General features: G+C 57.6%; 1 protein-coding gene across 1 annotated transcript in view; it reads right to left on the bottom strand.

Moving 5' to 3' along the window:
* Positions 1-8,029, bottom strand: part of ARHGAP26 (Rho GTPase activating protein 26) — a 137,113-nt gene extending 129,084 nt beyond the window's left edge. Inside the window, exons 1-6 of the mRNA XM_009890595.1 lie at positions 7,940-8,029; positions 6,884-6,945; positions 6,399-6,470; positions 5,099-5,200; positions 1,718-1,828; positions 789-893 (exon numbers count right to left, since the gene is read on the bottom strand). Coding sequence (XP_009888897.1) covers positions 789-893; positions 1,718-1,828; positions 5,099-5,200; positions 6,399-6,470; positions 6,884-6,892 — 399 coding nt within the window. The 5' untranslated portion in view covers positions 6,893-6,945; positions 7,940-8,029. The remainder of the gene's footprint in view (positions 1-788; positions 894-1,717; positions 1,829-5,098; positions 5,201-6,398; positions 6,471-6,883; positions 6,946-7,939) is intronic.
* Positions 8,030-12,671: the final 4,642 nt, after the last annotated feature.

Raw genomic sequence — 12,671 nt, forward strand, 5'->3', positions numbered from 1 at the left:
AGGAATGCCTCCTCCAGTGCGTGGACCCAACGCGGCCCCCTCTGCAGCGAGGAGGCACCACGTGGGGATGGGACCCCAGAGCGGCGCCACCACAGCCCGTGCGGGAAACGGGACCACAGGAGCCCACTGTCAGCCACAGGACAGGCTTTCCTCCTGGGCCTGGATTTAAGCTAAAAGGAAAATAGTATGACAATTGGCAAGTTCTTTCTATTATGAGTTTTGTGAAAAAGTTGTTTCAAAAGAATGAAACAAGTCTGAATCCTTGGTAGAAAAAGAGTAATTTTCTACCAAGAGAGGAAAGCAAAACTGCGATGCCAACGTGCCAAAGCCCTGAACGCACGTCTGACGTGCGGGCACCAACCGCGCACTGGCCACGGCCACAGCCGGCACAGGGCTCCGCTACACAGCCCGGAGACTGGGACGGCAAAAAGTGCTGCACTCCCCAGAATGAACAGCGCTTTGAAACACTTGCAAAATGGTTTGAAACACTCACTAAAATCACAGGGCACGCAGCGACGTCTGCCCACCGGCCGACTCCTGGGGAAGGTGGGCCACCGCGCTTGGTGTGCCACACAAATGAACTGCCACGGGGGCTGTGTATGCGATGTAGTGCTATTTACAAAAAAGAACTTGCTTTCGACAACACCATCAATGCCTTTGCTTAACGGCACACAGGAAAAAGGAGAATAAAACCTTTATTAAAATACATCAAAAGTGCTAGCTAGCTCTGCAGGACAGTCATGGCGAGGGACACGTGGGGCAGTGGCACGGGCACGTGGCACACTTACATTCTGGATGCTGATTGTCAGCTCTGTCTTGAAATCGCTGAAGTCCTTTGCGAGCTCGTAGCCGTGGTGGTAGAAGGTGAAAAGCCCCTGCAGAAAGGCCAGCAGCTGTGTCGGGGTAAAACGAATCGAGACGGTCAGTAGAGACCCACAGACAATTTCAGAGCAACCACGATGTCCCGGGGACGGAGGGGCTTGCTGGCAGTGCCTAGGAAGATGCTCTGTTCCTTGTTTCACTTTCCAAACCTCCTCTGAACTGACCCCGAAGCCAAGTCTGTGCTCCCTTGCCCCAAAGCCAAGGCCAGCCCCCGTCCCAGGATGCCCTGGTCCCCTCTGTGCCCCTTCCCTGCATCACCGAAGCCCTGGGGTCACTGAGAGCGGAGCCGTGAGGTGCAGGGAGGAGCCGGGAGGAAAAGCAGGCAGCCCGCTGCGTTCCCTGCAGTGCACATTACCTTTGCAAAGAGCGGGGGAGGTTTGGCACTTCCCAGAGGAGCTTTAAAGGATTTAGCACCTGAGCAAAGGTAGATCTTAGAAAACTCTTTTTTTCCTATTTCTGTCACTCCTGCACTCTTTCTCCCTTGTGAACCTCACAGTTCTATTTTTTTTTTTCCAATCGAGCCTATTTTTCTTTCAATTGCTGGCAGGCCCCTCAGTCCAGCCCACACGACAGAGATGCGATGTCCACACAATAAAAAATGAACTATGCCAGCGTGCGTGTGGCCACCGAGCTAACAGCTCTGTGCCCCGAGGCTCACACGGGTGCCTTCTCCCCTCAAATCTCCCGCTGAGAGAGGGGCTGTGGGGCTGGGCTGGACCCCCCAGCCATCCCGCCGCAGGGATGCCCCCCGCCACAGCCCCGCTCCCCGCGCGCCCTGCTTCTCCACGCGATCCCCCGTTTTTTGCAGGCTGAGGCGGCTTGAGCGCTCACTTACAGGTTCCACAAACTCGAACATCTTCCTCTCCTGGACCTCTTGCACCTTGAAGACATACTCCAGGGAGACTTCGTAGAAATGCTGCCGAACCAGGTCCACCTGGCTGTCTGCCTGCAAGCGCCGGGGAGATTAAAGAGGAAATATGAAGTTACTACTGACCGGGAGTGCTTGGCCTCGTGACCAGGGACATCTGGGTCTAATGGGAATGTGTCCGTGCAGAACAAATTCAGCTTCAGACCCCAGTCCAGAGCTGGACAGATGGCACAGCGATTAAATATAAACCTGATTCACATGAACAGGCTCTTTCTTCAGCTGAAAAATGACTCATGTTCTCACCTCCCTGACAGCTGTGTAGAAAAGCACGCATTGAAGCGAGAAAAACGAGACGTTGCTGCATGCTTGACAATAAAAGGCAATTCTCTGCTTTCTGGAAAGCACCGCAGCAGGAGCCTGCTCGGAGCGTCCCGGGGCCCAACCAGGCAGTGCACACACACCCCCACCCTCCAGCGACTGTGTCACTTCGGTGGGTTGGCAGAGAGCAAATCCCCTCTGCTTTGACACTAAGGCCCCAGTGAGCAAAACCAGGGATATGCCCCAATCCCAGTACGTAAAAATAACTTTGTCACGTACACAGCAGCTGCACTGAATCTGCAGGGGTATCCCCGGGCTGCCGTCCCCGGCACGTGCTGCTGCTACATCTGCAAGTGACACATTGCACAGAGCAACCCGGGGCATCACAGACACCGGTGGTGCCCACGGGAAGATCGGTCAGGGTGACCCACCATTCCTCTGACCTCAGCACCAGTAAACTCAGCTGGTGAAGAACCTCACCCCCGGCACAAACTGCCATCGAGCCATTGCTCAACAGGAAGCAAATTCTTCTGTCCCAGCCGAGGCCGGCGGGGTGCCCTCGCCAGCGTGACCCTCGCTGTGCCCGGGGCAGAGCCTCCAGGGAGGAGGATACGCCGTGCTGGGCATCCCGTCAGGGCTGGACACACGGCTGCTCCCGCGCTCTGCAAAACCAGCCGGCAAATACCCGCTTGCACTTGAGCAGCAGCTTACTCCTGATTTTTGGCGTGACACAGCCGTGAAATGGCCCGTTTTCCCCGTGACCTGCCACCAGCATTTGTGCTGTGTGCCCATGGTGTGCAGGCTGAGGTATTTAGCAAACTGAGTTCTGAAAAGCAGAAAATATGATGCAATCAAATAACTTTGCCAGGAGTTAGATGGCAGATTAGACTCTGTGTGTTATTTAATTGGTCAACAGCCAAAGCAGCAGAAAATTCCCATGGCTTCCTCCTCTCCCTGCCTCGCCGCAGCAGTTGCACATGTGGCCGGTATCACCCTCCAGATGTAGACAGCAAGAGGAGGTTAGGAAATATAAACCAAATCTCCCAGACACAAACTCTTGTCTCGCAGGACATCAGGGCATCTAGTGAAGCTTCATACTGTTCATAAACGGGTAGAGTTAACGTTCCTAAAACGCTACTATACCTTCCCCGCACACATCTGCCGTGGCTGCAGCCCCCTGTCCGGAGAGCCCTGGGCAGGCAGGACCACAGCGGGCAGCCCCAGCAGAGGTGCTGGACGGGGCGAGCGCTCCCCCACGCCACTGGATGCCACATCCACATTTCACAACCCACGTGCTGGACTGCTCTTCAAAGGCACTCCCTCCTCGGTGGGGCTTGAGCCACCCAAACCAACGTACGCTTCCTGGCGCCCAGGGGAAAAGGCTCCAACGCCTGAACGTGGGAACAGGCGCTACTGGCTCCAGCCTCCTCCCGCCTTCGCAGCAAAAGCCCAAGTCAACATTGAGGTAGAAGATGCCAGCAGATGGCACCAGCAGCCAGCGCTGCTCAACATGCACCAGCAGTTGCATCCCACACACACATACACAGCCAGTGCCTGCATCCCACACCGCATCCCGCACACAGCCACTGCCTGCATCCCACACCGCATCCCGCACACAGCCACTGCCTGCATCCCACACCGCATCCCGCACACAGCCACTGCCTGCATCCCACACCGCATCCCGCACACAGCCACTGCCTGCATCCCACACCGCATCCCGCACACAGCCACTGCCTGCATCCCACACCGCATCCCGCACACAGCCACTGACTGCATCCCGCACCGCATCCCGCACACAGCCACTGACTGCATCCCGCACCACATCCCGCACACAGCCAGTGCCTGCATCCCACACACAGCCACTGCCTGCATCCCGCACCGCACACAGCCACTGCCTGCATCCCGCACCGCATCCCGTACCCAGCCACAGACTGCATCGCATACACAGCCACTGCCTGCATCCTGCACCGCACACAGCCACTGCCTGCATCCCACACCGCATCCCACCACCCCGCTGCCCTGGGGGCCCGGGTGGCCTCACAGGGCCATACTCTGGCCAGAGCACAGGATTACACCTCCAAAAGTCACTGCTACAACCCAAGAGCCACAAGTGGCTCCTACCTCCCCAGAAAGAAATCCTTTCACTCCTATGTCTGACAATAGTATTTCAAACGCAAACTAAACCAGAGCTCTAAAGGGTTATTAAAAAGCCATGAGAAAGGGACTGTTCTTCTCTGGGATGTATGGGTGCTTCCACGCGGTAAGGGTTTTACACCTATGCAAGGACAAAGCTGGCCTGCAGGCATGTCAACCCTGATTCTTACGCCTCTTCAACCCTAATTTGATGGAAGATGATTATTTGTGCCACAGATGCACCTGCTCTCTTGAGCCCCCAACTCTGCTGGGCACCGTACCACCACCTGAGCTATCCCAGTGCAGGAAACACCACCTGTGCCCACCAGTTCCCCCAGAAACGGCTCAGCCACGCACCAGCATCACTCCCACAAGCAAGGACCTGCATCCTGCAGGGACCAGCCCAGCTCTGGGCCAGTGCAGGGAATTCCAGTGATTGAAAACTCAGTGTACTCATCCACTAAGAGCATTTGGCACAGCAGCTATGTCTCGAGTCAGTAATAGGCTCCTAAAGCAGTTTAAAAGCACTAAGCCTGATCACTCCTCCCATGAAGCCCAAAGCCAGTGCAGCCACTTTCAGAAAAGAGAACTAAAGACATCCATGATTCGCAGTGGCACAAGGGAAGCCTGCAGCAGAACCAGTTCCTTTCTGTTTCACTCTTTAATTACAAACTGTCTCTCCTTGATTGCTATCCATTTTGCGATCTCTGATTTGCTCACCAAAACAGCTCCGTCCCCTTTGATTACAGGAAGAGAGGAAAACCCACCACTCACCGCCAGAATGAGGGGAAAAAAACGAGTTTACAGCCAGAAGAACCAACGCTATAAGCTGTGTAAAGCATTCAAAGAGCTCACCACAGTTACCGCTAGACATGGAAAACCAGAGGTTGCTCTCACCTCCTGAAGCTGGGACTCTTTCTTCTTCGAAGACAAGTTTAAGTGCTTTTCTAGGACGCCACAATACTTCTCCGTCTCCTTGTCATATTTCTTTTTGGCATCCTACAAAACAGAACAAAAAGTGACGCTGAACACAATGGCCGTGAGGATCTACAGCATCGTGCAGGGCTGCAAGTACCGGGTGGGAGGTAATGCCCTTCTGCACAGCACGAGACAGGACCAAGGCCCAGGGGCATCAGCTGGAAGCAGGTGACCATCGGCAGCTACAGAAAAGTGGCTTACGCTGCCAAAATCCAAGACTTTGGGGAGCCGCACTATTCCCAGAGCCCAGGGCTCGGCAGAACATCCAGGTCCAGGGCTGGTCCAAAGAGAACACAGCGAGGAGGCGCTTGCTAACCAGCTAAGCAGCACATCCCCACAATTTCACATCCCCTGCCACCCCTTGCAATGGCTTACCCTATGTGTCACGCAGGATGATGACACAGCAACTTGGCTGTTTGCGGCAGAAGTGTTAGAGGATGTCAACCTTAACTCTTTTGCACCTCTCATCCCAGTCTCGCCACCCCAACACACCAGTACGAAACCCACCGCTGACACCCACTAGTAACTGGTTCCTTTCTGAAGGACGGACCCCTTTTTGTCTTTTTTTTTGAGCTGCACAAGCCAGGACAGCCTGGCTGGGCCGGGCTGCACCGGGGTGCTGTCGTGGCTCCCGTGCCAGCGGGGAGCCAGGCACACCGCTGCCATGCAAACACGGCCCCGTCGGGTCGGCATGCGCCTCTTGCAGGCAGCAGCGGGTTGTTATAACAACAAGAGAGCCGCAGACAGTGGTTTTAATTTCAGAACAAAGGCAGGAAAGAAAGGGGGGGGGGCAGGCTGTCTCACAGCTGCCCTCAGCCATATCGGTGCTTCCCCGGGCTCGCCTGTCCTGCCAGAAGCCGTCCAAATTCCCATGCAGCCGCCCAGCGACGCACCGGGGATGGGGAGCGCAGACCGGGGGGCTCAGGCAGCTGGGAACCCCTCTAAGAAAATGCTAATTCTTGCTTGGAGTAAGAAAAAAAAAATTCGCTTCAGCTGGCCCGTGGCACGCTACTTGGTTGTGGGTGAACTTGGAACATGGAGGCACTTTCCCGGGAGCAGCGCAGCGCCTCCTCCCATGCCCGCGCCCAGCAGAGCGCATCCCTGCAGCGCCAGGTCCCGGCCACCACCACGGCCATCACCACGTGGCCCCGGGGCTCTGCTCCGGAGCCTGAGCAGGGGCTGCCAGAGGAGACAGCGACTCGGCGCAGCAGCAGCTTACCTTAGCGGCCCCGATCTGCTCCTTGCGAAACTTCTCCAGCGGCGTGATCAGCACCTCGCTGGCGTTCTCGATCTACGGGCAAAGACAGGCACAACTCACCTTCTGCCCAGCTCAGCGCCAGACACCCGTGCCGCTCAACAGCCTTTCCCATGGAAACCCGCGCGCTTCGCCCCTCGCTCTGCGCTGGCTGTGGCCCAGGGGACACTGAGGGCCTTGTACCAAACCTGTTCCTCACCCAGTGAGCCCCACCAGCACCGGCACTGGGCATTTCCCAACAGCAGGATACCATTACTGGTGCTTCTCAAGTGCACCCCCCACCAATTTCACTCTCCCCTCCCTCTGCTCCCCGCTGCGGCTCTGGCACGGGCACGGGAAGGGGCACTGGGGCTTGCAGCCGTGGGGGCCACACCACCCACCATGGGCAGAGCCACCGGCGGCAGCAGCAGTGCCACCACCCACCCTGCTCCCGGTGGACGGGGCCGTACCATGCGCATCCGCTCGTCCTCCAGGTTCCGCAGCACCGTGGCGAACTCCTGCAGAGACTTGGCTGGAAGAGACACACCCGCACGGTCAGTATTTAACATTTTATTTTCTTTTTAAATTAAAAGAGAGACTGAGCAGGGGTTTTTCGTTTGTTTGTGTTTTGAGGGGGCGTAGGGTGTTGGTTGTATGGAGATTTTTATCATCTTTGCTCTCTCCCCAGAAAGGCTTCCCGTTGCCTACAAAAGCAACTGGTAGCAGAGCATCCCCAGCAGCGTGTTCCCACCTCCAGGGAGAAACACCGCACCATCATCTCAAACCTGCCCTACCCACGGGCCGGCTGCTGACCACCCTACGGCTCAGCACAGACCTCAGCCGTGCTCGGCGCCTGACCACCGGCTCGCCAGCACGAGCATCGCAGCAAGGGGACTTGGATGAGAAAGCTATTTTTGCTGCGAGACTGGGCACAAATGAATAAGCAAAGTTAAACCAGGGCTAAAGCTCATTTGCTCTCCTGGCTCCAGATGATGTGCACGATAAGCTCTAAAAAAGCAGGATAACATGGAGTGAAGCAGCCAAAGCTGCTGCCCGGCACCACGAGAAGCTCTGTGGTGGAACTGGGCTCAATCTGGGGAGCGCTGCCAGGCTCCTGCCGGCACCGCGGGTGCCTGTGGGGCACTTTGCTCCTGCAGAGATGCTGATGCTCCTCTCCTTCAGTTCCCATCCCCTTGCAGTGTATTTAGCCACGACCACAGCTCCAGATCCCTGCTCTCCAGTGCAAAAGGCCCAGATAATCTAGACGGTTTCAGATACGGGCAATCTTCTTCCTCTCCTATCTGGCAGGGATAGATTTAGGCCAAGAAGCAACAACTGATTTCCTTCAGAAGGCTTTGCTGATGCTGAACAGGAGAAATATGCCATTTCCAGAGAGCAGGAGAGCACCCAGGCAAATTCCCAGGCCCCTCGGCATCCTCGTGCGTGTTTCTCTCTCCCCTGTGCCCTGCTCAGCTCGGGGGTCTGGACCTTCAGGGCAACCCCCGGCACGGGCGTCCAGGACTCACCTATGCAGATCTCATCATCCGTTTCAGCATCACCGATGCAGCGGAATTTAAACTCGTTGAGGGAGTCCGCAAACTTGCGCTTCGCTGCTGACAGGTCTGCCAAAAGAGCGGAAGATGGGAAAACGCAGATGTTAGAAAAGGAAAAAGCCCACCAAGAGGATGATGCAGGCGGATGCCTAATCCCAGCCGGCAAGTCCCAATGGAGGGACCCGTCCAACGCGCCCCCCCGGCACCAGGGCAGCCCCAAGAGCCCTGCCCTTCTCCTGCACCCACCCCAGGGACAGGGCTCTGCGGGGTCCCTGCCAGCACCCACCAAAACACACTACAGGAGATGCAACCTCAAAATGCCACAAGAACCACGCAGGAGCTCAAGCCCAGTGCCACGGGGCAGCGGCAAACAGCGATGTAGGGCAGCGCTGCCCCCCAGGAGACAGCACCTCCGCAAGGCTCCCCATCCTGCTGGAGGAAGGCGCCACGTACAGGTGATAATGCAGAGGTTTATTGCTTTCCAAGCTGCAGATTCTCTCCGAGATCTGAATCCTATTAAGTTCTTACTTGCAGTGACCTGAGCGGATCCAGGATTGGCCTTTCAGACCAGCCCCACAACCCCGTGCACGCAGACACACACGCTCCCGGGCACTGCGAGGCCGCCGGCGCAGAGGGGAACTTGTACTTGAGCAGCGCGAGGGACTGCAGGCACACAGGCGGCGTTAGGAAGACGTAACGCTAATTCCCTTGCGCATTTCTTCACTCAAAGTCCAAAAATTCAGTGGGTTTTTTTTTCCTTTCCAAGCACAGGTGGAAAACATGCGTGCGCACACAAAGGCCGTTTCCTGCTCTGACACCAACAGCCAAAAGATAACCGCAAAAGAATTCAAGTGTTTTGCTTTCCCTGCGGGATAAGAGAATTTAAAGCTTTCTCTGAGCATTAAAGCTGCTCTCTGAGTGTCTCTGCTTAGAGCCCTGGGGCGAATCCTGCCCACAGCTCAGTCCCGGCTGCCTTCACGCAGCGGGTGCAGCTCGCCCCACTCTCCCCCACGGACCCGCGCTGCTGCCGGCCGTGGCGGGGCAGCCCCCCTTCCCTCGCCGGGGCAGCGGGAGGGCTCGGGGACTTAACTCGCTCCCCAGAGCCGGGCGGCCTCCTGCCTCCTCTGGAACAATAATGAAGATGACGTTAATGACTTAAGGAGCGATTTCCTCTGCCTTGGCTCCGTGCTGACCGTCAGCCACCAGCCCCGCTCTCGCCGATACCCAAAAAAAAAAGGGGGGAAAGGAGATAATTCCCTGTGCGACAGCGATAAAGGAGGATCGCTGGCGGCCGCTTGCTGAACGACACGGCCGAGTCGCAGGAGCGAAGCAGATCCTAAAATTAGCAGCAGGCTTGGCCAGAAAAGGAGAGAGGGGCACCCACACCCAGGCCCCCATCGTCCTCCCTGTGCCACCAGTAGACCCGCTCACACTCCTGACATCCCGTCTTCCTGAAAGCTTGAACCTCTCATCTACACTTTGGGGAAAAGCGCCTCCAACAGAAGCAGCCAAAGCTCCTGGCTGCGCTGCGGGCAGGGGTACACGGGGAAAGCGGGGTGGCCCCTCCATGGGCCAGCTCAGCTCCTGAGGCTTCTTCTTCCCCAGGGATGTGGATGAGCAAACCCAAAATCCTACAAAGGCTTGACAGAAACTTCTGCTTCCTCTTGAGCACGAGCAAAACCACCCAGACCCCGCACATGAGTCACGGCCGGGCTGCGCCAAGGGCTGTGAAAGTTTTGCTTCCAAGTTCTCCGGCTCACTTCATCAGTCAACCACAACATCAGAGAAAACCACCACAAAGCCAGAAAAATCCTTCTGCCTGAGCAATGCGACAAGCTCGGGGTCCGGGCACCATGCATGGTGGTCCTGCACGGGGAGGGGGTGGCTGGCCGGGATGGATCCAGGGATGCACAGGATGCACCGAGGCTGCAACGTGCCTGCGGGGACAATGCAGCGGTGCCCAGCCCAGGGGTGCCCAGAGGTGGGCGCGCAGCCTGCGGCGCTGCTGCCGATGACTCCTCCCTGCACCCATCGCCCCATCGTGCCTCATGGCTGCAGCACAGAGCACTGAAGGCCTCCACGGGCAGCAAGGAAAGCGCGACGTCTGGCAGAGGCATCCCAGGAGGTGAAAACAGCCCTGCACAACTTGCTGAAACACTGGGAGGGTGAGCAGTGGCCCCTGCCACCCCAGGGCTGCAGCCATCTCGGGAGGGTCCGGGGTGCCGCCGCTGTGGAGCCATGTGCCTGCCTGGGGCCAGCATCCGAGACAAAACCACACGGAGAAGGCATCGGCCAAGCGGCAGCAAAGCAGCCCTCCATCCTACCGGCAAAGGAACACCCGCATACCTGCTAACGCAGCCCGGGCTCCTCTGCCCCACACACCGCAGCGCACGGTGAGCGTACCTGAATTACTGCCTCCGGTCAGTACACGCTGTGCTCAAGTACCAGCTACACTGCCTTCGGAAGCCCCGCCATGCCCTCCCCTCCGCTCCAACGCAGGACCATCCTGCCCCACAGCCCCCACCACCATGACTCACTCCTTCCCCCTCTGCAGGCTGACCGTCCCGCAGCGGGGCTGCTATGGCAGTCCTCCTCCTCCTCGTCCCTTCCCACGGCTCCCCGTGCACACCCCCGGCCTGGCGGGGACAGGACGATCCCTTTGGAAAAGTCCACTTGACAGAAAACAGGCACACGCACCGCGTGCCGGAGGTCCAGCTGCGTAGCTACAGCAACCAACAATCAAAATATAATGCCCTTTGAAAAATGGTGTATGGGCTCGTTACTGCGATACAGCGTTACCCGCTCGACCGTTTAGGGGAGCAGCCCAGCAGCGCTCCCCTTCCCAAGCGCTTTCCCTTCCTGGAAGAGGGTTTATGACCTGAACCAGATGCAATGGAGGAGAAAACTGCAGAGGACAGGGACAAGTGATGCGGAAGGAGATGTGACCTCGCAGAGAGCAGAGGTGCCGGCAGGGGCCTGTCCTGGCGAGGGGGAAGTTCATAGAATTACAGAATCACAGAATGGTTTAGGTTGGGAGGGACCTTAAAGCCCATCCAGTGCCCCCCCCTGCCCTGGGCAGGGACACCTCCCCCCAGCCCAGGTTGCTCCAAGCCCCGTCCAACCTGGCCTTGAACACCTCCAGGGATGGGGCAGCCACAGCTTCTCGGGGCAACCTGCCCCAGGGGATCACCGCCCCCACAGGGAAGAATTTCTTCCTCATATCTCATCTCAATCTCCCCTCTTCCAGTTTCAGAGTTGGAGCTGAACTCCAAGGTCTGATCCTATCCTTCCCAACAGCAGATCGGAGCGCAGTGATCGCAGATGGAAGGAGGTGGCTGGGTCCCGCCACCCACCCTTCTCATCCCGAAAGCACCCGGCATCGTCCATCCGTCTGCTCGTCCGTCATGGGTGCCTCCTAACACCACAGCACCCATCCCTCGCACAGCAGAGACACGCTCAGCATCCTCACCATCCAGCGCATCCTCACCACCCAGCGCATCCTCACCACCCAGCGCAGGACCAGCACGGAGAGGGGATGGCTCCCAACAGGGCAGAAGGCAGCTGCCCATACCAGGATGCAGCCCCAGTTAACCTCTTTGCCAGTTCCTCCTCCCTCGTGCCCGGCTCAGGGGTCACCCCACTTCTCCCCTGGTACCCCACCTCTCTCCTTGTCCCTCCACCAGCCAGGGAGCGGGTAACTGCTGGCTGAGGTCCCATCCCAGCCTTACACCTCCAGGCACCGGGGTCCCTCCAAACCCAGCTGAAGCCCACATTACTGCAGCCCGCAGCAGCCCTGCCACCCGGGAACCCATCGCACTCCCGCTGCCTGTCCTCCTGGCGTCCTTCCTCCTCCTCCTCTTCCTCGGCTATTGAGAGTTAAATCTTCTTTCTGGGAAGCGACTGCTGTTACTGCAATTAGACTGAAGTGGTTGTTTTTTTACACAAAAGTCTCCCTCCAAAGGAATTTGGAACTATTGAAAAAGGACGTTTATAGAAGGAAGATGTCATGATTTCACAACCCTTCTCCATGCGTACAGCACCCTGGGCGCAACGGGGACGACCCTGTCCCAGCCAGGTCCGCAGCCAGCGCCACAGAGGGACAGCCCCCACACGCAGGTCTCCCCCACGGGCACACCGCACGGGACGGGGCAGCCCCGCTCCTCGGGATGCAGGCGTCAGGGCTAACGTGTCCCCGGTTCAGGTGACTCAGCACACGATGCTTCAGCCACTTTGGGGCAGTCACTGGCACAGCAGCCCTGCCACGAGCTGCTCTCTCCTGATCACCTGCTTCCAGCTCTTTCCCCAGTTTTATTCTTCAGCCGGACATCTCACCCCTGCGCAACACCCCTATCGCCCCCTCTCTTTGTGTTCAGTGTTGAAAACATTTTCAGGCTTTCCCAAAGGGACCACAGAGATAAGGTGTGCCGAAACCTGAAAGCCGGGGCAGATGTACAGCAGGGAGCTTTCCCCTTAGATCAAAATTTATAAGGGGCTGAGAAGAGATCGCAACTCCTCCACCTGCGTGCTTTTCCTGGCTGGGATGGGCAGCTGGGAAACGCGACCACAGGACACAGAGAAGAACCATACAACATCAAAACGAGACATCAAGAAGACAGACGTCCCTCCTGCCCGGTCTCACTGCCCACTTGGGAGCGTGGTCCCCCGGCCCCGCAGAGCCCGTCCCAAAGATCAGGTTGGCCAGGGA

This window comes from Charadrius vociferus, unplaced genomic scaffold (assembly GCF_000708025.1).
Source record: "Charadrius vociferus isolate BGI_N301 unplaced genomic scaffold, ASM70802v2 scaffold370, whole genome shotgun sequence".
In the NCBI taxonomy this organism is placed as follows: Eukaryota; Metazoa; Chordata; class Aves; order Charadriiformes; family Charadriidae; genus Charadrius; species Charadrius vociferus.